The following is a 26,141-nucleotide window of genomic DNA, read 5'->3' on the forward strand; positions in this document are numbered from 1 at the left end:
AAGAGGAGGGATATAAAGCTCATTTCCCAGATCAAAGAGACGAAATGGGAAGGACCTTGGAGATGATGATCTCTAGCCTCTCATTTTACTGATGAGAAGTCAGAGACCCAGACAGGCGCCAACATGAGTCAGATCTCCCCAGACAGGCAGCGGAGGACCCCAGGTGACTCATTCCTCAGCAGTGCTCCTTGGGTGCTGTCCACAGAAGGAACAGGAATCATCAAGCCACCCAACTCCTCAACATTTGGAGTGGACTGCCGCTAGGGACTGCCTGGTTCAGTCCTCATGACTTTCATGCAACGCTTTTTGTTTCAAAACTCCTTGTATTCTTACACTTGCTCAACACAGGTTTCAGAAAGACCACTTAAAAAATCATGAAGCTGAAATTGTCTGATACAGTAATTTCTACATGTGTGACCCTCTATAGATACTAATTGATGAGCACGGTAGAGGCTATATTCTGAGAGGGTTAATGAGTGATATCTAGTCAGAAAGTTCTATCTCTTTTGAACCTACCTTATAGTAATAGGACAGCTAGGGATGAACCGATAACTCTATACTGAAACTCTGGGGCAGGTGATAAGGGTGAATACATATCTTTTTAATTAATAATTTTTTTAGAAAGGAAAGAAGGAGACAAAGATAAACTTGTAGTCTCTCTCTTTTCTATCAAAAGTTCCTTATATAGAAAATGAAAGAATTTGAGCACAAAGCTAAATTTCTACCTCGGGCTTAAATTTAATACATTTTTAAAAATCATAACAGTGTACAGAAGAAGAACATATTTGATTTAAGATTGGAGAGAAAGAAGTAATTTTGCTTTGGCAATTTTTTTTTTCATGGAAGCCCATTAAAACTGTGTTTTCCTCAGCTATCTAGGGAAATCCCTACCAGAACCAAACATTTTTGAAGTTCCAATCTCTGAGACATTACAGTCTGGATCATCCCCCACCCCCTCCACCAAATAATTTGAAAATCCCTCTGTGGTTGCCTCCACCCCTGCACTTGTAGGCCTCTGCAAAGGAAGGGTCTGACTCTGTTGTGATTTACCGGGGTAGCCTGGGGCATCTCGCCAAGTTTGTGGTCTGTCCCAAGCATTCATTGCTATGGGAAGGCTGATACCCTACATTTTTCCAGTAGCCCCCTTGGCTAAACATCTTCCTGATATTTCAAGGAGCTGTGTTAATTTCTGGATGGTGTGGGATGTTGGGCCACCTAAACTGTTCACTTAAGGTAATTACTATAGCAGATCATGAAGGAGGCAGGATCACAAAGAGCTAGAAAATTTGAGCCAGTTATTAACCAATCTCTCTCTCTCTCTCTCTCTCTCTCTCTCTCTCTCTCTCTCTCTCTCTCTCTCTCGTCGCTCCCATAGGTTCAGAGTAAATGTTATGGATCCAATGTATATGTTTCATTAGGTTATATGTCTCGATGGGATTGATACACTTATAAGTTTATCAGGCAATGTCCCTGACATGAGCATTTCTATTTTTTTTCTCAATCCTTTCATTCTCCATCCCCCCTTTCCTTATGGAGCAAGGTGGTCTGCTTCTTGAAAGGCCTATAGATAATCATTCCTAACTGAATAGAAAACTAATATAAAGTGTCCATCCAATGAAATGGCATGGCCTTGGAGTGCTAAGTGAAAAAGGAGATGTAAAGCAGGTTTATTTATGGAAGCTGACCTTCGTAGGAAACTACTGGGGAAAATACACGAAGAACCCTTGACAAAATGCCACATACCATGTCTCTTCCTATTTGTACGTTGAAAAAAAATCACCATTTCCAAATAAATGACATTAAGGGTCCAAATACATGGAGTTTTAAAAAAGTAATGTCACAGAGAAAGAAGTTTAAGATTAGTAAAATCAGAGACCCAGTATCTAAAGAAAGATTTCCTATATTTTATTTCTAACCTTGCTACTGATGATGGGCAAAATTTTTCTTCTCTGGGGGATCTAGTCTTCCTTTGTCTAATAATAAGCAATGCTAGTTAGATGTCTGAAAAAAGTTTGGGGAAGAAAAACTAAATGTTTTAATCTATAACTCAATGTGGACTTCTTCATAGCATCAAAACCTGTAAAAATATCATTATTTTGAAATGAACAAATCTTTGGAATTGAAAGTGTCATTGTTTTGATCCATCGCTGTCCCTCAGCAGTGAATTGACATTCTTAGCCATCTTGATTCAATGCAGGCACATACGATTAGAGGAAACAAGAAGTCAAGTTCTAAATTTTCTTCAATGATGAGTAGTCAGAAGTATATGCCCCACCTTAGACTTATCCTAAGAGCTGTCCTTCACATCAGTTATAGCTTATCGTGAAAAATCAAATGGCTATCTATGGTACGCATCATGTTTAGGGTCAAACATAAAGAAGCTCTTATTTTTTAATAGAAAATAAAGTTTATTTAAAGTTTCATTGATTGCCTTGGTTTGTGAATTTCTGTGTTTAAGAAGGTTTTCTTTTTTTTTTTTAAGAAGTTTTTCTTAAAGAAACAAAAAATGTTAATTGAGTCTTCTTTTTCTAGTGGAAGTACAGTGAGTTTTACCACGTGAAAGCTTCGTGCAGCCAAGGTCCTGCTTATGTCTGTAACATCACAGGTCTGCAGCCGTATACTTCTTACCATGTCCGAGTAGTGGTGGTTTACAGGACAGGAGAAAATAGCACCTCACTTTCAGAAAGTTTTAAGACCAAAGGTGAGTATTAACATGCAGCACTGAGAAAACCCTATAAGTTTCCCAATTATTTTCTCAGCACTTATTTCACCAATCCTAGAAGTTGTCATTTTTTCTTAAAAGAGTAAATTACTATTTCTAAAACTTGAGTGAAGAAATTAAAGAATTAGGAGTCCTTATAGGCAGTAATGAGATAATACTCACCTGGTCTTGCAAGATCCTGAACAGGGCAAAATTATTTCACCTTTCAGTATTCGGATTTCCTGTCTAGCTATATTTTGCAGCAAGAACTAAATGAAAACAATGTTACTGAGTGTCTAACCCAATATTGACTTACTGACTACTATAACCACATGTTAAAAAATTTTTAAAAATCTATAAAGTATATTAAATTCATTAGTGTTCTAAAAGGTATACCATAACTCCAAGTTTATCTTATAAGAATCAAGGGAGAATGTTCTAAAACTTACAATATTTCCTTTTTGTATTACTTATTTCAGACAAGCTAGGATATGTTACTCCTATCATGAATCCATCACTAATAAAAATGTCAGATACTCATTAAAAAATATGCACTTATATGAAAACTAGAAGCCCAATGCACGAAATTCATGCAAGAGTAAGCCTTCCTTCCCCCAGCTGCCGGCACCAGCTTCCCTCTGGCACCCGGGACCCGGGCTTCCCTCACAGCCCTGACTTCATTGGGAAGGACAGAAGGACATCCAGAAGGATGTCTGGTCTAATTAGCATATTATGCTTTTATTATTATAGATATTTCTGAATATTTCTTTCCTTTTAATAAATACAGTCTATAAAAATAGGTTGTGCAGGATATTTTATATTTCTAACTTATCAATCAGTATTTTCTTTGTTTCCAAAGCTGGAGTCCCAAGTAAACCAGGCATTCCAAAATTATTAGAAGGGAGTAAAAATTCAATACAGTGGGAAAAGGCTGATGATAATGGAAGCAGACTTATATACTATATACTTGAGATAAGGTATGTTTATTGGCAAAAGTGCTTTGTAAACTACAAAGAGCTAAGTAGGTTAATTGTAAGGTGTTATTAGATCAAAATTAACAATATTTCTCAATATGTATTTTATAAATAAATATGAAGAGTCTTTCAAGACCTTGAATGTCTCATTATCTTTTTTGTTCAGTTCCCAGCAGCTAGCTTTGGCACTCCAATTATAAGGCAGATATCAAAAATCTGTGCTTGTCAAAACTTTATGGAAATAATTCTATAATTGGCACATATAATTTATATTTACTTAATATCTATTCTTTTCAAGAAGCTGAGCTGATGTTTAATGTTAGATGGTGGTATGCATGTACATTTCAGATGTTAATTTGTTTTAGCAAGATGAATAATATATAGGGAAAATTGTCCATGAGCTAGGTATTTTCCAGAACGTAAAATCAGGAACAGATCAGACAGGACTCTCTATCCACTGTGAAGATTACGGTTTGCAGTGTGTTCCTGGGGACTGAAAATGTGCCTTTGATGTAAACTGATCAGCTGATGAACATACGCAACCTCAGATCCAGCCAGGATGAGGAGCTCTGTGAATCATAACTGGCTCAGATGAGCGGATTTCATGCCAGCACGAAGGGAGAATTTCAAATTCCACAGACACGCCCCTCACGGGACTATGAAGCCATCTTTTAAGAAGCTCCAAGGACAAGTCACTTCCATAATTATAGTCCTGGCTACTTGAGCTTTAGATCTATTTTTGCTTCATCATGCTCTGGCATTCCCATAACCTTAAAAAATTTTTTCCTGCTCATGCTAGAGGAGTGCATTAACCATATTTCTAACGGAAACCTTCTTGAAATTTCTGTTACTGTTGTTCATACAGAGTGAAATACATTCTGACCTGCAGAGCTGTCTTGGTGGCCTGAGACTGTGATTATGTCCACCAGTCAGGCATCACCATGGCCTTGGAGGACCCCTTTAACAGGTTTCCCTCAGTAACACCTTAAGTGCATAGCTCCACAAATACTTTGCATTTTCTTGCCCCAGGTTTCTACTCTCTGGACAGGGACTGTGGAGTGAAAGAATGAATTTCTTTACCTTTAGTATCTCAAAGTAACTTTTTCAGTCAGGACACTCTCATGTATCCTGTGTACTTGCTGACAGTCCAGTGGTAGTGATAGTGCCAAGTGCGTGAACTTGGGAGCTGAACAGACTGTGTTAATTCCCTAGGGCTACTACAACAAAATACCACCAACTGGATGGCTTAAAACCACAGACATTATTTTTTACAGTTCTGGGTCTAGAGTCTAAAATCAAGGTGTCAGGTCCAGCTGGTGTGGCTCAGTGGTTGAGCATGGACCTATGAACCAGGAGGTCACAATTCGATTCCTGGTCAGGGCACATGCCCGGGTTGAGATCTCAATCTCCAGTGGCGGGGCATGCAGGAGGCAACCGATCAATAATTCTCTCTCATTAATGATGTTTCTATCTTTCTTTCCCTCTCCCTTCCCCTCTGGGGGGGGGGGGGCGGGGGGAATATATATATATATCTGTTGTTGATGGTTTGTTAATCCCCACCTGAGGATATTTTTCCATTGAGTTCTAGGGAGAGTGGAAGAGAGAGGGAAAGACAGAGAGCAACATCAATTGGTTGCCTCCTGCAGGAGCCCTGACCAGGGCCTGGGCCAGGGAGGAGCTCGCAACCAAGGCACGTGCCCTTGACCGGAATTGAACCCGAGACCCTTTGGTCTGCAGAATGACACTCTATCCACTGAACCAAACTGGCTAGAGCAATAAAAATATATTGAAAAATAAAATAAAATAAAATAAAATAAAATAAAGGTGTCAGTAGGACCACGCTTCCTCTGAAGGTTCTAGGAAAGAATCTTTTCCTGCCTCTTGTTAGCTAATGTGGTGATTGCTGCCAATCCCTGGCATTCCTTGGCTTGTAGATGCATCACTCCAGTCTCTGGCTCTGTCGTCACATGGCGCTCTCCCTCTGTGTGTCTCTGTCTTCTTAAGAGGGCATCAATCATTATGTTTGAGCCTACCTTAATCCAATATGATCTCTTTAACTTGATTACATCGGAAAATACCCTATTTCCAAATAAGGTCATATTCACAGGGTCTGGGTTGGCCTGAATTTTGGTAGGACACTATTTAACCCAGTACACAGACCGTGTTTAACTTTTTGCTTTATTCCATTTTTAAACTTAGATGTTCTCATCTGAAAAAAAAAAAAAAAGGGATAATAAATATCTACCTCTATAGGCTGTTGTGAAGACTCAGTGAAATGAAATGACATGAAAAACACCAGTATTGTGTGTTGTAGATGTTCAGCCAATGTCAAAATTCTTCCTTCTCTTTCTCAATGGCCAATCGCTGTGAAGAGCCGTTTTATAAATGTTTAAGTGTCTCGTTCTTTTGGGTCAGAATTGTTTGGGTTAACCAATGATATTGCCAGTGCCTAACATGAGAGTTCACAAAATGTACAAAAATACCATGTCATCAAGCTTTACTCAGGATGGTCCCGAGGACCTTCAGCTCCTTGTCACCAACTCAGCTGCTCTGGTCCTCCTGATATACTTGCCCACCCCCTGTCCCTCACAGACTTAGCCTTTGCTGTCACTGTTTCTCTTTGGGACAGCTGCTCAGTTAGTAGCAGCACTGGCTTCCATTATCTATCCCCATGCTTATTGTGGGTCGGTACCAAGTCCTAAAACTGCTGTGGTCTGAAAAGTTTCAGATTTCTTACTGTCAGAGAAGACATAACTGAAAGGCCTTCAGCCTATGATTCCAGCCTTCCAGCTACATCTTTTAAACCCAACTATTGTGCTATTTCCATGTTTCCTGTGAAGAATAATGTGGATTGACTTTGAGGTGAGGGTAGGCCAATACAAATGGCAACAACAAAACTTGTGATTTCAGACATAATAACTTTGGTAGCTGAGCTATTATACCTTCCTGATCAATTGTATGTTTTGTGTTATTTTTATCTGGATATAGTATTTGGAGACTATAGGTATTGAGGCTGAGAAATAAGAAAAATAAAGTATTTCCAATAAGAAATTATGGAACAATTGTCTTATGTGTTCGGAATTCTGAAGAGACTTTATGCATTCTGATAGTAGGAAAAGTTGCTTCAGCTTTCTCTTGGCCATTGATTATTCATTATTTTCATGATGGGCTGAGTTGGTTGGCTCCATTCATTGCTGGGATGACTTTATAAGACTATGCTGTGTTCTGTGGCCAAACCATGTGACAGGAATGAGATCAAGGGTAAAATGTGCAAGAGGAGATGCTCTGGAGTTGTGCCATTAAAATGATATATGAGTGTCTAGAAATAACATATATGTTGTCTCATATATTTTCTATATTCATGGTTTTGCTCTTTCTTTGGCAGAAAGGGTACTTCAAATGATTCACTGAACCAGAACTTAATGTGGAAGATGGCATTTAATGGATCCTGCAGTAGCATTTGCACATGGAAGTCCAAAAACCTGAAAGGAACATTTCAGTTCAGAGTAGCAGCTGCAAATAATCTGGGATTTGGTGAATATAGTGGAATCAGTGAGAATATTTCATTATCTGGAGGTATATTATCATGTCTACCTACGTACTAACTTATTACACAAAGGTTCAGAGATAAAGATGGTGCATTCTTAACATGAGCAATAAATCGGGTGACTGTAAAACTTATCTAAACTACCAAACTATTCATTTCATCTGGTGTGCTCTTCTTAAAACAACAATACCATCATCATTTTCTCCTCAGTAATAATCAGCTAGTTCTTAATGCCCCCTCATCAAATCCATGCTCCTCGATAGACTTCCAAGGCTGTTCAGAGCCTGGTCTTTATCCAGCCTTATTATCGTGTTCCTGGTACTCTCACTATACAAGAGGCCTAAAATTATACTTTGTCTTTTCCCCAATATTCCCATCTTCCATTGTGTTCTATTTCATCTTTCTAATCACATAGGCTAGAAATCTCAGTACCATGTTAGATTTTTTTCCTCCTCTAGTCAGTCACCAAGTTCCGTTGATTTACTATCTTGAATTCTGTCTGATAAGTTCCCATCTTCCTATTTCCACTTTGGCTTTCCTAATTTAAGCTATCGTTTCTTGCTTGTGCTCTTGGCTTAAGCACATGCTGACTGTTTATCTAGCCAAAGCACAGCTGGATCGCTTACCCCATCTCAGAAGTGCCCGAAAAGGCTCTCCATTCACTGCCTTCAGGACCATGTACAAACTTTTGTGTGGGCATTTAAGGCCTTCTGTAGTTTCTCTTCTTTCCCAATATTTACCCTTTATAGCCACATCAGACTATAAAAAACTTTTATGACACTAGCTCTCCAGCCTTTGTTTCCTTCAGCCTGGAATGCAGGTTCCCACAACCTACCATTCACCCCGTTACCTGGCATTTCCTTTCCGTCACTTCCTGTCAATTGAAATTCTTCGCATCCTTCAAGGCCTAACTTAAATGAACCTATCATGATGCTTAACTGATACTCCTTAGGCAAATAAGTGACTATATTTTATACACACAGCCCAATAGTCTATATAAAACTTCCATCATTCCTTTTTTATTATAGTTAGTTACCTGGCTAAGATTTCAGCAAACTTTTTTTCTGAAAAGAACCAAATAGTAAATACTTTAGGGTTTTCAGGCTGCATCTGATCTCTGTAACATATTTTTCTTCTTCTTTCATTTTTAAAATAATACTTTAAAAATCACTCTTAGTTCATGGGTAGTGCAGAATCAGGCTGTGGCCAGATTTAGCCCACAGGCCATAGTTTGCCAAGCTCTGTCTACATGTTTATCTCCTCTTCTCAACTGAAACTACCTAAGAGAAGGTACCATGTGTTCATGTTTATATTCCTCAGTTTAATATCCATGGGATTAAATGTGTATGAAGATGTTACAGAGTTATAGTAATCCCAACTATATAATATATGATGAAAACTGAGACTTCTTGTCCCAAATTTGTTAAAAGGATTATCCATGTTTTCTCGATCACTTTAAAGTAGAAACCTGGGTGGGTACACCCATAAGATGTATTGGTAAAATGGCTCTTTGGAAAAACAACATAAAAAACATTGATTTTTGATTACCCAGGATGTAAATACCCTTACCATAGATGATGCCAAGGTACATAGTTTAACTGGCTCCTAAAATATCATTGGAGCTAGTCCTGGTATAACAGGTAGATCTGTGAATTAATTTCTTTTTCTCATTTATTTCATTAGATGGTTTTTGGATACCAGAAACAAGCTTTATACTTACTGCTGTAATAGGAATATTTCTGGTTGTTATAATCCCATTGACCTTTGGTAAGTAAAAAAAAATTTTTTAATAGGCAATAAATTATTTATTTAATTACAATAATTGACTTATTTCTTAGTTTATTTAATCTCTCACCTGAAATAAATTCATAAAATTTACAATGTTACCTTTGGCTGTAAGTTCTTAACCATTATCTTTTGTGAATTGTTTTCTGGATCTAAGAGTAACTATTTTATAAACAATATAGCTATATTTATACTTCATGGTATATTTTAGATAAAACTATTTGCAAGAACACTGACTTTAACTTTCTTTATAATAGTGTTTGTTTCTGACTGACTATGTAACAAGTGTTTTTTGTGGCGTAAAGTTTGAAATAAATGAGAAATTACTTTGGGTATATAAAAAAAGGGTAGGATTAATGCAAGACCAGTGGCAATCCTTGCTTGGGATAGTCTGGGCCTCCAGGCAGACAGCCTGGTTTGGAATGAGCAGGGCCTCTTTTGCAGAAGACCCATTTCTGGCCTGTAGGAGCCACTCTCACTTTCAGATGTCTGACTTGCTTATTTCAAATCCCTGCTCATTTATAAATGACTAGGGAAACAGAATTAGATTAGGTAGAAAACTGGCCATTTCCAACTATTTCTTTTATACTAATGTGCTAGTCCTAAAAGGCCTTTAAAAAATAATTTGGTTTAATGATGAGAAAATACAGTGACAACCCCAAAAGACTTGGTCAAATATTGGGCCTTTAGGGTTATTATAGTGATCACACATGCTGATCCATTCCTATTGATTCAGCATAAACATCAGTAGCACTTTCTTTCAGTCCCTAAAATGTCTTGGTTTGCATTATAAGATATGTGATCACCTTGTCATTATTAATATGATGTGTCTCAGACATGCTAAAACATTATAAGAAAAACATGATATTTACCAAAAAAAAGAAAGCACTCAAATACATATTCAGGAAATTGTGGCTTATTTATTTATTTTTTTGCATAAATAAGGAAAAGTTAGAAGAGAACATTTAAGGAAAATTTACAAACATATAGTTGAAATCTCTCAGGATAGAAAAAGCCAATATTTCACTCGTGTTCTAAATCTTTATTGTTCCCTAAACCGATTGGAATCATAAGCTATTGGAGAGCACACTGAAACTTGAATTGAGATGTCTTTTCACAGATTCCACACAGATAATATATGGAACTCCTTCAGCTAACTTGGAAAGCTAAAAATTTCAGCTGACCCTGCCAGGATATTAACCTGTGGTTCCAGGGAGTCTAAGTATTGCACAGCTGATGTTTGTGTCACTAAGCCAGCCCCTCCAGAGTTACGCATATGACTGCAGTATATTTGGCAGTTGGCATATAGGCTTGACTGCTGGTCTGCTTTCCTACTGGGAAGCAGTAGTTCGTGAAGAATCTTCCATCTGACCTTTGCTTGCCTCCTTGTACATCACCATTGTTTAAACTCATAACTCTAGTGGATGAACATGAGATAATTTCAGACAACCTATTATGCTTTTAAGACATCCTAAGAATATCTGACTTTCTCAGGACTTAAAGGTCTTTATTCTATTTGGAACTCAAACAGATTTTTGAGTACAGCTAAGCTAATCTGGTTATTTAGGAAACATGCATGTGGTTTTACTAGTAGGGGTGTGGAAGTGCATGAGAAAAGACTGAGTTCTTAAAATAATGAGAAGTGGGAATTGTTTTAAAATTTGCATTGTGCTGAGGGCTCTCATCAGTCATACTTATAAATACAAAATTGAAACAAGGGTTTAAAAATAAGCATTGACAGCTTTTGCTGTGGGGAGCAGTCATAGCTAATGTGTAACATCAGCCATATGCTGGGAGCAGAGGGAAAGATAAAGTAGTAAACTACAATTGCTGACCTCCGGAGTTTGCCATTTAATGAGGGAGGTAAGACCTATTTGTGTGAAAAGATAAATAGTGATATATGTGGTAAACAACAACAAAAGGCAATGAATGGTACATGAAATACACAAGACAGTGACATAGAAGTGCTTAGAGACACATTAGTCTTATAAGTTCAGAGATGAGAGATCAGTAGAGGTTGCAGAAGTCTCGTAAGGTGTCACTGAAAATGGGGGACACTAACATGGCTTTTAAAAATGAAGAGGGGTAGTGAGAGCATTTCAGGTTTGAAAAACTGCATTAGCAAAAGTACTTAAGATCTACCCCTGTGTGGTCCCTTAAATGGAATTTCACTTGAATAAAACTCTGACCTGTTAAATACAGAAGCTACTATAAAATAAAGTTCAAATTTTCATGATTATCTAACAAAGCATCCTTGCTATTTTCAGCTTCTGAGCCAATATTCTAGGGTAGATGGATGATCTTATTGACATAATTGTATTTTAATCTATAAAAATATCATTTATTTATAATAATTTATATTTATGATTATAAAATAATATTTGCTCATTGTATGAAGAAGATAATACAAATCATCCATGATTTCATGACTAGGGAGGACCACTGCTAACATTTGGTGGGGTTCATTCCAATAATTTTTCTCTGTATTTGAATATATATATATATATATATATATATATATATATATGAACAACAATGGATATATACTCTGATACTCTGCATTTTCAAAAAGTGTGCCATTATAGCCATTATATTGAAAGCACTCCTCAGGTTTACTGAAGAGTATAACCTGGACATATCTGGACTCAGAAATGAATTTGTTTCACTAATAATTATTATGCAAGTGTGTTTTGGTTTGACTTTGCTTTATGAGTGATTTTGAGAAATAAATTCTGATATTAAGATACTTCAAATTGTTTATAACAGCAATAAGAAATATATTAAATATTTAAATGTTACTCTGCTATTCGATGAAAAGTGAGGTAGTATAAGCTATGCCTTTTTCTATGGCCTGCTACCTAGATTTAATTCGTTTTTTAATTATTATTAGGGGCATACTTTTCAATTAAATGCTGTTATTTTACCAATGGTGTTCTTATGGATAAATACTTAAAATGTATTGTTAACGTACCCTAAAGGAAAAGGAAGCGATACTTTGTTTTGTGAATTATGTCTTTTTTCTTTGTAGTCTGGCACAGAAGATTAAAGAATCAGAAAACAACCAAGGAAGGGCTGACCGTTCTCATAAGCGAAGACAAAGAGCTGGCTGAGCTGCGAGGTCTGGCAGCTGCGGTGGGACTGGCTCATGGCTGCTGTGCGATACGGTGAGTATGTGGGGCATCGTGATGGGACATGTAGATGAAGGCGGGCAGGATGACCTGGGCTTATGTCCACTATTCTGTTTCAGAAGTTGTATGGTGGTTGCCTACACAAGCTCTTCAACATAGATGAGTATTGAACTTCTGTTGTCATCATAACTTAAAAAAAATTTAAATGTCTTTGTAAGACATTATACTATGGTCCATACAAAAGGGAATTATATAGTCATAGGCCTTGAAATTTGTAACTTAAGACATAAAAATGAAGGATTTGGAATAGACACAGAAATGATCTAAGTTAGCTAGCTACTCAGAGGTGACTTTTCCTTGAGAAGTACTCAGTCCACCTAACACTCAAGATTCTCTTTTTAAAAACTCGAAGCATTTTAAATGCAGATGCATGTCTCTCCTCATAATATTCCAGGTGAGAAACTTGGCTTCTTAAAAGTTAACCTGATGAGAATGGAATTGATTTTTGTGCTCATAGTAAATTTTGTTTTATATAAGAGATCAGGTGTGTGAACTAGTTAAAGTAAGTGCTTTTTAGCTCATAAATCCAGCTGCATTTATTACTAATTTGCAATCACTTTTTATACAAACTGGTAACCTGAAGGAATTCATTGATGACTGTAACAAAACAAGCTACAGCAAAAAACCTTGAGGCAATGCACACACACGGGCATGTTTCTGTCAAAACGAAGGTGCCTGTTAGCAAAGTGACATGGTCTGTCTGAGTTTTAGGGAAGGCACATTCTGGGTGGTGGAAGAGGGAAGGAACTGAAACACAAAGTCCCACATCACTTTATCACACAGAATGCACCTCAGCGTTGCGAAGCCATGAGCTTTCTTTCTCATACTCTTTCGGACACTAACACCAACACCGACTTGTAAACCATCTGTGTTTTGGGAGACCAAGAACATTGTTATTTATAGTGCTCTTCCGACCCAAGAGGAGATTGAAAGTCTTCCTGTCTTCCCTCGGGAAAACCTGACTCTGTGCCTCCTGCTGGGGAGTGGAGCCTTTGGAGAAGTTTATGAAGGGACAGCAGTGGACATCTTAGGAGCTGGAAGCGGAGAAACCAAAGTAGCAGTGAAGGTAATGTGGCTTTAACTCCTTGACATGTTAAGTCCGCATACTTACATAGATTTGCCTGGGTGCAACTATAATGAAAGATGGGTGATCTTAACTGAAAAGAGAACTAGAAGGCAGGAGACTATTCACGGCTACAGAAATCACTTTTTTTTCCCCCCTTCCATTTCCCACATAAGCTCTGAAATTAATACTAATCTCTCTGATTACTAATTAGTTAAGACCCAGCAGTTTTCCTCTTCAAATATACTGTAAGAGAAGTGAGGTTGTTAAGTGCATTCTCAAGGCAGGTAATAGGGCAGATTGTAAATATTTTAGACTTGAGTCAGTTGCAATTATGCCACTCTATCATTCAGTATGTAAACCAATGTGCATGATTATGTTTCAGTTAGACTTTATTTATGAAAATTGAAGTTTACTAGTAAATTTCACATAATTTTTATGTGTAATGAAATTATATTCTTTTTTACTTTCTTCAACCAGTTAAAAATTTAACAGGCCAGTTATACCTCAATAAAGCTAGAAAAAAATGTCACAACTATTTTCAGATAGCAAGCTGTGCAAAAATAGGTGACAGGGTGGAATTGGCCCACAGGCTATATTTTGCTGACCTGTAATTGAGCAATACCCTAATCACAGCTTGTTAGGAATCTATTGCTTTGAGGGTGGGCGATACAATCAGAAAAGTTGGCCAAATTTTCTCAATTGATTTAAATAAGTGTTTATTTTTCTTGTGTAACAGGTGACTGCTGGCTTTAGTGCAGTGCCAGTAGATCTGAAATTCTCTTCACTTTGTACATGTGTGTTAACTCATGGTCCCAAGGTGGTTGCCAAGGAATCAGGCATCACATCTTCATTCAGGCCAGAACATTCATTGACCAGAACTGAGCCATATTTGCAAAAGAGGCTGGAGAGTTACAGGCCATGATTTTCATGATTATCTCAGACCAATTGCCTGGGACTGGGCACCTTGCCTCTAAGAAACAAATTAGGGTATTGTTAGCAAGGAAGCCTGGGAAACAGATGTTGAATAGAAAACTCTGAAAATTAAGAAATTAGCTTAAGCACCAAATTTGTTCTCTTTTTTACATTTTGGAGAGACTTTGTGTAAATATTACTAGATCTTTTATCTATCAGATATTTCACTTAAATACTTCCAATAACAGGAGCTATCTTTTGATTAGGTTTACATAGTACATGCACATGCACTATCCATTATTTATTTTGCAATTTCAAGGTGGATATTATAAAACAAAACAAAGATTATCTCCATTAATCCACTGAGCTCACAGAAATGTCTGCTATACTGATTCTTGGCTTGTTTTTATGTTGCACAGACTTTGAAGAAGGGCTCCACAGACCAAGAAAAGATTGAATTCCTGAAGGAGGCATATCTGATGAGGTATCAGGGCAGCTCTAAAATAATTTTCCCTTGGTATGGGTAGGAAGCTTTTACATCTGATTGGTAGACTTTTAACATTCCAAATCACCTGACATAATAGATCATGCCCCAAATGAGCATGGCTGAAGTCTAAATAGGAATATGTCTGTAATGTCAAGTACTTTATAGAATCCAGTCTTCCAAGTCAGGGCACAGGCAGTCCTCCAGCAAAAGGTTTTCCTTTTACCTTCAATAAAACATGTGTTTTGCAAGTGACTTCTGAAGCTGACCAGCTTTAACCCTTTGCACTCGCTTGCTTTATTCTCGATTCCTTTATTCTACTCGGGATTTAATTTTTTAAATACCCCAGATTTTACAAAGCACGGCAGTAGAATGAAAAACTGGAGTTTCTTTTCATACAAACTTATTTATTTGGAGTTTTTTTATATTTCAAATTATTGATACATTCAATACAATTCGACATACGAGCTGCTGCCGATGCTAACCGTGTCGAGTCACACTCGACATCCGAGTGCAAAAGGTTAAACATGCTAATGGTCTTCTAAATATGTGGGAATGGTTGAAGTAGACTGAGTAAGAGAGAGTTCTCTTAGGTACAGTGATGCCAATGAAAATATCCCTTGTCTTGGTAAACTTGACTTCAGTGTTAGAGTTAGTTGTTGAGCATGAAAACTGATGAAAGACATCTTAACGGGAAGACCTGAGGCAGTGGTTCTAGTTATTCAATTGGAATTTATTTGCTTTGACATCTTGAGGAAACAGTTGTAGCCGAATTTGCCTGTCTGAATTGTTCCTCTAAAAAAGAAGGAATATTTCATATTTGTGATGACAAAAAAACATAATGTTTTCAAATACCTTTTGAAGAAGGAAATTAGTTCAAATGACTTTCTTTTCCAAAACACAAAATACTGAATATAAACATGGTTTCTTCTAAAACACACACTGTTCTGTCCATATGCACTGGCCACTAGGGGTTGCCATATTACCTCTGTAAGGCAAGAACACAGACCATCATTTGGAAAAAGGAGGCCTTCATTTGTTAGAGGGAAAAAAATTAAAAATCAGGGGTTTTGATGGAAACTATCGATAATCAAATGCTCTATTCCAGAAGGCCCTCAGCTAGGACTTCTGTCGCTGTCCTGTCACCCGCCTGTCTCTTTCCACTTTTAGTAAGTTTAATCATCCCAACATTCTGAAGCAGCTTGGAGTCTGTTTGCTGAATGAACCCCAATACATTATCCTGGAATTGATGGAAGGAGGCGATCTCCTCACCTATTTGCGTAAAGCCCGGATGACAACGGTAGGAAATGGGGTCCCCAGTGTGGATTTTATAATGCAAATGCCCTAGTAATTTTCTTTAAATTCAACAGGCTGCAGTTTCGGCCAATGGGAGAACCTTGGGAGACTTCCTTGGAAAGAATTATTGTATTTCCTTCATGTTGGATTAGGACAATTAGCACCCTGGACTAATTTCTGGCTATCTGAGCCTGTTTTCAGTATTTAACAGGAAAATAGCTCCCTCAATGCCAGAATCGTGTTCCCTGGAGAACAGGTTGTGAAGAGTTGGAAAAGGCACATCTTTCTCTGTATTTAGTATGCATGTCTGTCTCTCCCAAATTGATATCTCCAGTCCTCATGTCTTGACTGAGTACTAGACTTATATGTCCCCACCTGGTTGACATATCTGTTTGGATGTTCATAGGCATCTCAAACTTATTTTGGGCAAAACAAAATTCTTTTTTTTTTAAATATATTTTATTGATTTTTTACAGAGAGGAAGGGAGAGGGATAGAGAGCTAGAAACATCGATGAGAGAGAATCATCGACCAGCTGCCTCCTGCACACCCCCTACCAGGGATGTGCCCACAGCCAATGTACATGCCCTTGACCGGAATCGAACCTGGGACCTTTCAGTCCGCAGACCGACGCTCTATCCATTGAGTCAAACCGGTTTGGGCAAAACAAAATTCTTGATTTCAGACATTCTGCCCCATGCCATCCATCCAATTTTTTTGCTTTCTCTTTTCCCACAACCATGCTGACAGGTCCTGTGGGCTCTACAATTCTGCCCCAAAAATGCAGCCCCCACCCATCCTTTGTTCTCTCTCCAGTACCCAGAGCAGTGGCTAGCAGAGTGGGGACACCGGAAATATACTGTGGAACGAGTACCAGGGGAAGATAGCACCCAGGGAACCTACTTTAAACCTTAGATGAGAAACACATGAGACAAAACAAGTAACTAAAGTTTAAATCCGTAGATTTTTAAAAATTTGGTTTTCATTTTTATCAAAGTACATATTATATGGCTAACAAACTGACATATATGACAAGGTTATAAAAAAAAAAAAGCTCACAGGAGTTTTTCACTATTGTATCCCATGCTCTATCTTATCCCCACATCCCAGGCATCTGCACAGTTCTTCTGGTACTTAACTCCAGAGCCTCAATATTCTGCTTGTACTGCACATTGCTTATCAACCTGGGCGGGGGGCGGGGAGGGAGGCGGGATCTATTGTCTGCTTACTGTGAAAGATGAGTAAGTCTACTCTCTTAGACCAGCCCAAATCCCACTCATGTACCAGCTCAAACCCCACTAGCTCTACACGCAGAAGGCTTTGTTTCCTTTATCCCCACAACGGTATCATAATTTTCAGGTAAATCAGCATTGCAGGTTTACATTACTATGACCACTTAATTATCATCTGCAGCAGAGTCACTCAAATGCTAGGATTGTGTGTTTTTTCCTTAGGCTAGTTCCGTGGTCGGCAAACTGCGGCTCTCGAGCCACATGCAGCTCTTTGGCCCCTTGAGTGTGGCTCTTCCACAAAATACCACGCCCTGGGCGAGTCTACTTTGAAGAAGTGGCGTTAGAAGAAGTTTAAGTTTAAAAAATGTGGCTCTCAAAAGAAATTTCAATCGTTGTACTGTTGATATTTGGCTCTGTTGACTAATGAGTTTGCTGACCACTGGGCTAGTTTAATAAATGCAGCTTCTTTTCCATTTGCTTAGTTTTCTATTTAACTAAACTTCCTGACAGAATTGTCGTACTTTTCTCAATATGGTAAAATATAGAACTCAGCAGGGCACAATTATTTCCTCGGGCACTTCCCTCCTGGGGCCAATACAGGTGCTTGTCCTCTGGGCTGTCTACCCAGCGGTTATCCTAGGGGTTTCCTTCATGGTTACCCTGGTAATGTCCATGTTGGACCATTGTTTCCTCTGCTTCATGGCTTTGTTCTGTTTCAGAAAAGAGAAAACATGCCTATGAAGCTAAAATTGCCTTCTTTTTCTTGCTGAGAAAATGTCCTCTATTCTTTCCTCACACTGGCTTACTAATTTGGCTGATTCTAGGATGAAAACCCCTTTTGCTAAAAATAAATCCGCTACATCTTTGTTTTCTAGTTTCTACTATAGCCTTTAGGAAGTCTTTTTCCATTCTGGTTCCCAGACTTTGGATCATGCTTGAACTGTATTCTGCCCCTCCTGTTTGGAAAATGTTAGGAATTTCTTATCTGTGGTACTTTTTACACATCTCAATATTTAGCCTGAAAAATCATTCCCCTCAATTCTGGAATTTTTGTCATATGATTTCTTTGATAATGAAGAAATCTCTTTGTTTCCTCTATTTTCTTGTTCTGAAAATCCCATTAGTTGGAGAATGGACAGCTTTGTTTTATCATTTTGTTTTAGCCACTGCTCTTTCTTATTTTCCAACTCTTTGTCCTTTTGGTCTCAATTCTGGCCGATTTCCTAAACTTTGTTATAAAGTTTAAAATTTTAACAGACTCTTTCTTTTATTTGACTGTCCTTAAAATAATTATCTGGGTTTTTGTCATACATATAAAATCTCTTATTTTTCCTAGGATACTAATTATAGTTTCTAAGTAGTTAATTTGCTTCCTGAAGTGTCCTAATTGCCCCCTTTCTTCTTTGTTCTGGGATCTGTTTGTAATGTGATATTTTCTCAAATGTTTGGCAATTTGTGACTGGTCTTCATATTTAATAGTGAGGCCTTCACGCTGAATCGCTGATTGGAACCTACGTGTCTGTGGCAGCTTCCTTCTGGTTGTCAGGTGGGACCCCACTGTTCTGTTGGGGGTCCCTTAAGGACATGTCTTACGGGCATGTGCCCAGCTTCACCCAGAAGACTCCGTGGGTCTCCTGTCTGAGCAATAAAGCCCAAGCCTCAGTCCAGGGACAGGGACTGGAGGTCTCCAGGCTCAGTGTGTGGTGCTTATTTAATTTCCCTCTCAATTCTCAATACAGTGCCTTAGTATGTTCTGGTTAGTGTGTGTGTGTGTGTGTGTGTGTGTGTGTGTGTGTGTGTTCCCCTCAGAGGAGAGCCTCCAGCTGCAGTGGGGAGATCTAAGAGCTAGTTAGCCCTTAAAATAAACTTTTAAACATTCCCCTTGCATTGAGTCCTGCCTTCACCCCCGAATTCAGAGATACTTGCTACCTCCAATTCAAGAGCCTTTGTGGGGTTCTACAGTGAAAAACAGCTTAATTCTTGTCTTCTCCTTCATCTTTCACCTCCATGGGCTCTGCTAATTCCACTTCTCCATTTGCTTCCCCTTTTCCAATTTGTCTTGTTGCTCTGTGTCTATTTTCTTGATCTACTTGCCCTTGTGATATCATAAAAATTTCCTCAGGACTCTCATTTTAGTAAGGTGAGAGAGTGGAACTAAAACTGCATCAATTCCCCATTTTTAACAAGAAAGCTTATCTGGCCAGCTGGCATGGCTCAGTGGTTGAACATCAGCTGATTTCAACTTCCTACCAGGAGGTCACAGTTTGATTCCCGATCAGAGCACATGCACAGGTTGATCAGGGCACATGCCCGGGTCATGGGGTCCATCCCCAGTGTACAGCTGATCAATGATTCTCTCTCATCATTGATATTTCTATCTCTCTCTCCCTCTTCCTTCCTCTTTGAAATTAATAAAAAAAATTTTTTTAAAGAAAGCTTATCTATAGATTTTTGTAAGGTTTTTTGTTGTTGTTTTTTGGTTTGTTTTTGTGTATATTTTTGTTTTCTTTTGAGGAGAGAAGAGAGGATGAAGGTAGGCTAAAAGAAAGCATGGATCCATGTTTTCCAAACTATTCCACACATCCAGGATCCTAATGGCTGTAATGATTAATTCTCAAGTGTGTTCAGTTCTTCCACTGCCTTTCCTGCCAGTTGTCCAGGATAGCCTCCATGCTTTGTCTCCCTTGCTCCAGCCCTATAGGACAGGGTGCTGTTAGGTGCCCAGTGCCGGGATTAAGATCAGGGCCCTCTATGGAACAGCCCAGGCTCTAAGCCCCCATCATGCTGAGTTCATTTGGGCCAGCCATCTGTCCACAGAAAGTGCTCAGAGGAACATTCTGGAGGGACTACCACAAGCATCTTTTTCCCTACCCCTGTGCCGAGATCACTAGTCTAGTCCTTCGTTTTCAAGGTCTCACTTTCTGCATCTATAAAATGTAATATTAAATTAAAAACTTTCTCAGGCTACTTTTAGCTTTGATATTCCAAGGTTGTATTACAATGGAAAAAGGTAAAAACAAACAAACAAAACCAAGCCATCAAAATAATAAAAACACAAATTCAAAAACAAGTTAATTATCAAATCTCTGTTGGGCATTTATTATATAACTGTGAAGTATGTGGCTCTTGCTTTTATTTTATTTTATTATTTTTATTTTTTGCTAATCTTCACCCAAGGATATTTTTCCATTGATTTTTAGAGAGAGTGGAAGGGAGAGGGAGAGACAGACACACAGAAACATCGATGTGAGAGAGACACATTGATTGGTTGCCTTCCGAACATGCCCCTACCAGGGCTGGGGATTGAGCCTGCAACAGAAGTACGTGGCCTTGACCAGAATTGAACCCAGGACTCCTCCGTCTGAGGCCTAACGCTCTATCCACGGAGCCAAACTGGCTAGGGCACTCTTGCTTTTAAGGAACTTGTCGTGTGGGAGGGAGGTAAGTCACAGATAAATAACCCATATAAGGTGGAAAATGGGAGGACCCATTAGAGTGGAGTAGAGAGTCTACTGCGGAAACATAGAGGAGAGAGAGGTGATTTCCAGCTGAAGAGTCCTGGAAAGACTTTGTGGAGGAGAACCAATCAAGGTGGGAGACAGAAAACTCTCTGAAACTGCACCTGCGTGAGTTGTGAAAGGCTTTCACCAGGGATAGACCTGGGGGGAGGCTCAGTATGCCGGGGAGGTTAGCAAGAGATGATAGATGGTAGCCACAGTAGCATCTGGAGTCAAGGGAGCCCAACAAGGGCTGGTGAGGTGTCCCCACAGGTTGTCACACAGGCGGTCAGAAGCAAGTGATATTTAGAAACCCAGGTAGGCAGGCAGCATTCTGAAAACCTGTCAGCAGAGAACAGGGTGCTAGCCACCAGACTGAAGTTCAGGAGCAAGATTCTCTGTGAAGACAGCCTTCACAAGTAGGGTAGGTTTCGCCAAGAGCAAAGCAGAGATCCACTCACAGAGGAACTAATGAACCAGTTGGGACACTCGGACACAGGCCATGAGTTTGGTATCTGGTGGACCTGAGCAGGACTGTAGGGGACTGATTCTAGGGAGTAAGTTCTAGCCTAGTTATCACACTGAGTTGTGGTTGAACGGGACCATGGCAATGTTGAGTCCCAGAATATCAGGATTCTTTCTGTTTTGGGGACAAGACATGAGCTTGCTGGCCATGTAAAAGCACTTAGGAGCCCCTATCTATGAGGGGTTGGGAGCCCCTATCTATGAGGGTTTCAAGGTTGGAAACCATTATAGATGCTCCGTGGAAGATGTGAATGGAAATCAGGACTAAGGAGGGCATTCCATGAAACAGTGATAGCAGGAATATAGAAGAGAGGTTGAGAAATGCAGAGCAGGTATGAAAAAAACGCCAATGTCCCAGTGTGACCCAAGCACAGATTGTGAGAGGAGGAACTATGGGGAATAAATGGACATAAGGAGAGCCTGGTGCAGCCTGGGGCTGCCATGGAGGTTGTGCTCAGGAATCTGTAATAAATCCTACAGGCAGTGGGTCACAATAGAATGAGCTAATTAAAGCACAAGAAGGCTGGAGACATGGGAAGTTTGGGAAGAGTCAGATAGGGATTATAAAGGCCTGAACGAGGGTAATTGCAGGGAAATGGCAATGGACAGAGCTTTTCCATATGGTACTAATAAAAACTTCAGCTGCCTTTTTTCTTTTTTCATGAAGAAATCATTGTAGCCACACAGGCTCAATTTATTTGGGCTGGCTCTCTTAGATGTGACCCTGAAAAAGAGTGTGTTTTGCTCATATGAGGAACAAGCCCATTGTCATGACTGACACAATAGTGTGACCTTGGGTAAATAATTAAACTGGTGAGCACTGATTAAACTATCATTATTGCTGCTTATGAGAGCAGCTGCTGTTTATTAAGTGCTTTTTATATACCAGCCAGATTACATATCTTATGTGAAAACCTACGAAGGCAGGCTTATTATTTCCACGTTACCCACGAGAAAGCTGCTGAGTGAACAAAGCAAAGTGAGCAAGGTCACACAATGAGTAAGTAGCAGAATCAGGTTTTAAATCTTGGTCTGTCAGAACTAACACCCAGTTTCAAACAAAGGTCCCATATTGCCTCTGCTTACTAAATGTAGTCTTTTTTTTATGTATATTTGGGAAGAAAGCATATAAATATAGTTCTTTTCCTCCTTGCTTGAATTCTTGCAACCATAACTAAAACTTTCTTTAAAATATCATGGATATGTGTGCACATGCATATATATGAAGCCATTTATACATATGTATGTATATGTGTAGTTGGTGCAAATTGGAAAAGTGCCTAATCTTTTTCATTTCTTACAGTTTCATGGTCCTTTGCTCACCTTGGTTGACCTTGTAGACCTGTGTGTAGATATTTCAAAAGGCTGTGTCTACCTGGAGCAGCTGCACTTTATTCACAGGTACCGTGATCCTGGATACAGGTTCCTATGGGTATTGGCACATTAGCCATCTGTAGTTTGGGTAAAATATAGAAAATAAACATTTTCAGTCCTTCAAAATAACAATATTTCTAAAAAAAATAGTCTCTCTTCTCTACAGACCTGCTAGTATTACTTGTCTGATCTCTGGAACTGTATTATTATTATTATTATTATTATTATTAAATTATTAATTAAATATAGCTTTTGCCATAGGGACCTGGCAGCTCGGAATTGCCTCGTCTCAGTGAAAGACTACAGCAGTCCATCACGGGTAGTGAAGATTGGGGACTTTGGACTCGCGAGGGACATCTACAAAAATGATTACTATAGAAAGAGGGGAGAAGGCCTGCTCCCTGTTCGGTGGATGGCTCCGGAAAGTTTGATGGATGGAATTTTCACGACGCAGTCTGATGTATGGTGAGCTTAATAGGTCACATAGAAATGTGGGCAGAACCATCCAATGGCAGAGCCAAAAAGGATCTTAAAAGGTCTTCTAATTTTTTTATTATTATTACTAGAGGCCCAGTGCACGAATTTGTGCACAGGTGGGGTCCGGCTGGCCCAGCCCCAATTGGGGAGGATCGGGGCAGGGCCTGTTGGGAGGAGGAGATAGAGGGAGGTTGGCCGTCTGGCCCACTCCAATGGGGGCCTAATCAGGGCCAGGCCAGCTGGGGGGAGGAGCCAAGGGCGATTGGCTGGTGGGCCCTGCCCCCGATTGGGGTGGGGGGCTGATTGGGGTTCAGCAGCCAGAGGAGGGGCCGTGGGATGTTGACCAGCCAGTTCCACTCCTGACTGGTATGGTGGGGCCCATTGGGGGCAGAGCTGGCTGGAGGGAGGGGCCATGGGCCTATCGGGGTGGTGGGGGCTGATTGGAGATGGGGCTGGCCATGGGGAGGGGTTGTGGGCAGTGGGCCAGCTGGCCCCATCCCTGAAGGGGGTGGGAGGGCCAATCAGGGGCCAGTGGCCTGGGGGAGGGGCCATGGGTGGTTGGCTGGCCAGCCCTGCTCCTGATCGGGGTGGGGGGGCCGATCTGGGGTGGGGCCAGGTGGGAGGAGGGGCTTCAGGAGGTTGGCCACCGGCCCCACCCCCTATTGGGGTGGGGGGCCAATCAGGGGTGGGGCTGGCTGAGGGAGGGGCCCTGGGAGGTTGGCTGGTGGCCCCACCCCCCTATCAGGCCGGTTCGCTGGCTGCAGTGGGCGTCATAGTGACCGGTTGTTCTGGTCATTATGGCATTCCAGTCGCTGGCTTTTTATATATATAGATTGTTGTTGTTGTCAGTATTACAGATGTCCTCCATTTTCTCCCCTTTTGCCACCCTTGACCCTGCCCCACCCCAGGCCTTCACTACTCTATTGCCTGTGTCCATGGGCTATGCAAGTTCTTTGGTTAATCTCTTCCTGTCCCCTAACCCTCCTCTCCTCTGAGATCTGTCAGTCTGTTCCAGTCTGTTCCATGTCTCAGGACCTATTTTGTTCATCAGTTTATTTTGTTCATTAGATTCCACATATAAGTGAGATCATGTGATACTTGCCTTTCTCTGACTGGCTTATTTCACTTAGCATAATACTCTCCAGGTTCATCCATGCTGTTGCAAGGGTAAGAGATCCTTCTTTCTTACTGCTGCATGGTATTCCACTGTGTATTGTTTTTAATGTGAGAAAACAGAAGGCCAGAGAGGTTGCAGTTTGCCGTAAGCTAAAGTGAAAGCCGGTGTCTAAAGGGGACTATTCCTGGGTCTCAGCAGCTTACATACCTCACTCCAATCGGTTTTGATCCTTCATCTTACTAGTATACGTGAAATAGCTACATTTACTTCAGGTATCTTATTACTCCCCAAAGTGTAGAGGCTTTGACTAATAGGAATTGGGACCTATGAATTAATATCTAAGTATGTGTCTAAATGCCTACTATTTGGGGATGTTTGGTCATTCATTCATAAGTAGACTTTAAATCACAGATCTCAAAAACATTAGGACATTGGGGAGATTTAGAAATCTCTTTATTATTTGAATAGAACCCTTCATTTTTGCTTGTTGACCCCAAACTTTCTATGAGAGCTGCTCAAAATATAAGGATTTGTTCAATAACTTTTAAGCTGAACTGGCCCTAGGTACAGTTGGGGATGAGATAAAATCTAGGTTCAGTGCTGCCAGTTTTTATTCACACCTTCCTTCTCCATGTTTACTAGCATGCAAACGTAGAAAAACAAACAAACTGAAATGCCTTCTTGCTCACCCGCAAGTATGTCTGCATAATGGAGGTCTGCAGCTCTCCAATGGTTCAGCCAGAAAGGAGGAGCAAAGTGTGTGTGTGTGTGTGTGTGTGTGTGTGTGTCCCCACTGAGCATTCCCATCACCTCTGAAGTGCTGCTGGTAGGCAGTTGCTTGTTTGATTTTCTTTTTAAATATATTTTTATTAATTTCAGAGAGGAAGAGAGAATGAGAGAGAGCCAGAAACATCAATGATGAGAATCATCGATTGGCTGCCTCCTGCATGCCCCACACTGGGGATCAAGCCGGCCACCTGGGCATGTGCCCTGACTGGGAATCGAACCGTGACCTCCTGGTTCATGGATCAATGTTTAACCACTGAGCCATGTTGGCTGGGCGCTTGTTCTACTTATTCTTGTGATCAACTTGCTTTTAAGTCTCCCATTTGCTTTTTATGGACCCAATCATTCCAATCACAAAATATAGCCCATTGCCCCAGGAGTATTATGTTGAAGAAACTGCTGTAAACATGATGTTTGTAATAAGTAGAATTAAAGCAAACTCTCTAATATCCTTAGGTCTTTTGGAATTCTGATTTGGGAGATTTTAACTCTTGGTCATCAGCCTTATCCAGCTCATTCTAACCTTGATGTTTTAAACTATGTGCAAACAGGAGGGAGACTGGAGCCACCGAGGAATTGTCCTGATGATCTGTAAGTTATGATTGTGTTAACATAAGTACCAAAAACAAAAACACGAGCACATGCATTCTAATGCCTCAGTGGTATGGTGTTTTAAAATGAAAACTGGTCTTCATATATTTGTATATCCTACATAAGATAGAAATTGATTTATATTAAATTTACTAAATACATGATTTTTTAAAATTTATATATGCACATTATATTTCACTTCAGAAACAAAATTTGGAAGAGCAGAATATATTTATACTCCTGGTTAACTGAATTATAATAAATAAAAGCTCTCTCTGTGTGTGTATAATGTGGGGTGTGTATTTGTGTGTATACCATTATATTTTGGAAGCTATGATTTGGCTAATATCTTAATCTGCAAATTAAAATATTCTATTAAGTAGGAATGTATTGTGTAAAAGTTGGATTGCATTTGTTAACATAGCTGATCTTGGGATAGAGTACTGCTAAAAATTATAGAGGTTGTTATTTGTTTATGAGCTAAACATGTAATGACTATTAGTGACTCTATCAAATTGATCCTAGCCACTATTAAGTTTTAATAACCTTGTGATCCTCAAAGAGGAGGTGATTTTGATCTAATTATAAAG

The 26,141-nt window shown here is 39.6% G+C and overlaps 1 protein-coding gene and 1 long non-coding RNA gene across 6 annotated transcripts in view; one reads left to right on the top strand and one right to left on the bottom strand.

Annotated features, from left to right (window-relative positions):
* Window positions 1-26,141, top strand: part of ROS1 (ROS proto-oncogene 1, receptor tyrosine kinase) — a 95,523-nt gene that overhangs the window by 58,382 nt on the left and 11,000 nt on the right. The window contains exons 32-42 of the mRNA XM_028143446.2: window positions 2,533-2,701; window positions 3,561-3,678; window positions 7,061-7,251; window positions 8,906-8,989; window positions 12,036-12,171; window positions 13,099-13,261; window positions 14,593-14,657; window positions 15,828-15,957; window positions 22,510-22,607; window positions 22,842-23,045; window positions 25,417-25,551. Of these exons, the coding sequence (XP_027999247.2) occupies window positions 2,533-2,701; window positions 3,561-3,678; window positions 7,061-7,251; window positions 8,906-8,989; window positions 12,036-12,171; window positions 13,099-13,261; window positions 14,593-14,657; window positions 15,828-15,957; window positions 22,510-22,607; window positions 22,842-23,045; window positions 25,417-25,551 (1,493 nt within the window). The remainder of the gene's footprint in view (window positions 1-2,532; window positions 2,702-3,560; window positions 3,679-7,060; window positions 7,252-8,905; window positions 8,990-12,035; window positions 12,172-13,098; window positions 13,262-14,592; window positions 14,658-15,827; window positions 15,958-22,509; window positions 22,608-22,841; window positions 23,046-25,416; window positions 25,552-26,141) is intronic.
* Window positions 1-26,141, bottom strand: part of LOC114230950 (uncharacterized) — a 32,178-nt gene that overhangs the window by 1,749 nt on the left and 4,288 nt on the right. Inside the window, exons 2-3 of one of the 5 annotated variants that reach the window (XR_003616952.2) lie at window positions 22,530-22,657; window positions 8,904-8,984 (exon numbers count right to left, since the gene is read on the bottom strand). This is a non-coding gene — a long non-coding RNA (uncharacterized LOC114230950). Of the gene's footprint in view, window positions 1-8,903; window positions 8,985-13,950; window positions 14,232-14,343; window positions 15,453-17,791; window positions 17,895-22,529; window positions 22,658-26,141 lie in introns of those variants that run through there. The other 4 variants (XR_003616951.2, XR_008557288.1, XR_008557290.1 and 1 more) reach the window with 4 other exon arrangements.

The sequence above is a fragment of the Eptesicus fuscus genome, chromosome 10 (genome assembly GCF_027574615.1).
Source record: "Eptesicus fuscus isolate TK198812 chromosome 10, DD_ASM_mEF_20220401, whole genome shotgun sequence".
NCBI lineage: Eukaryota > Metazoa > Chordata > Mammalia > Chiroptera > Vespertilionidae > Eptesicus > Eptesicus fuscus.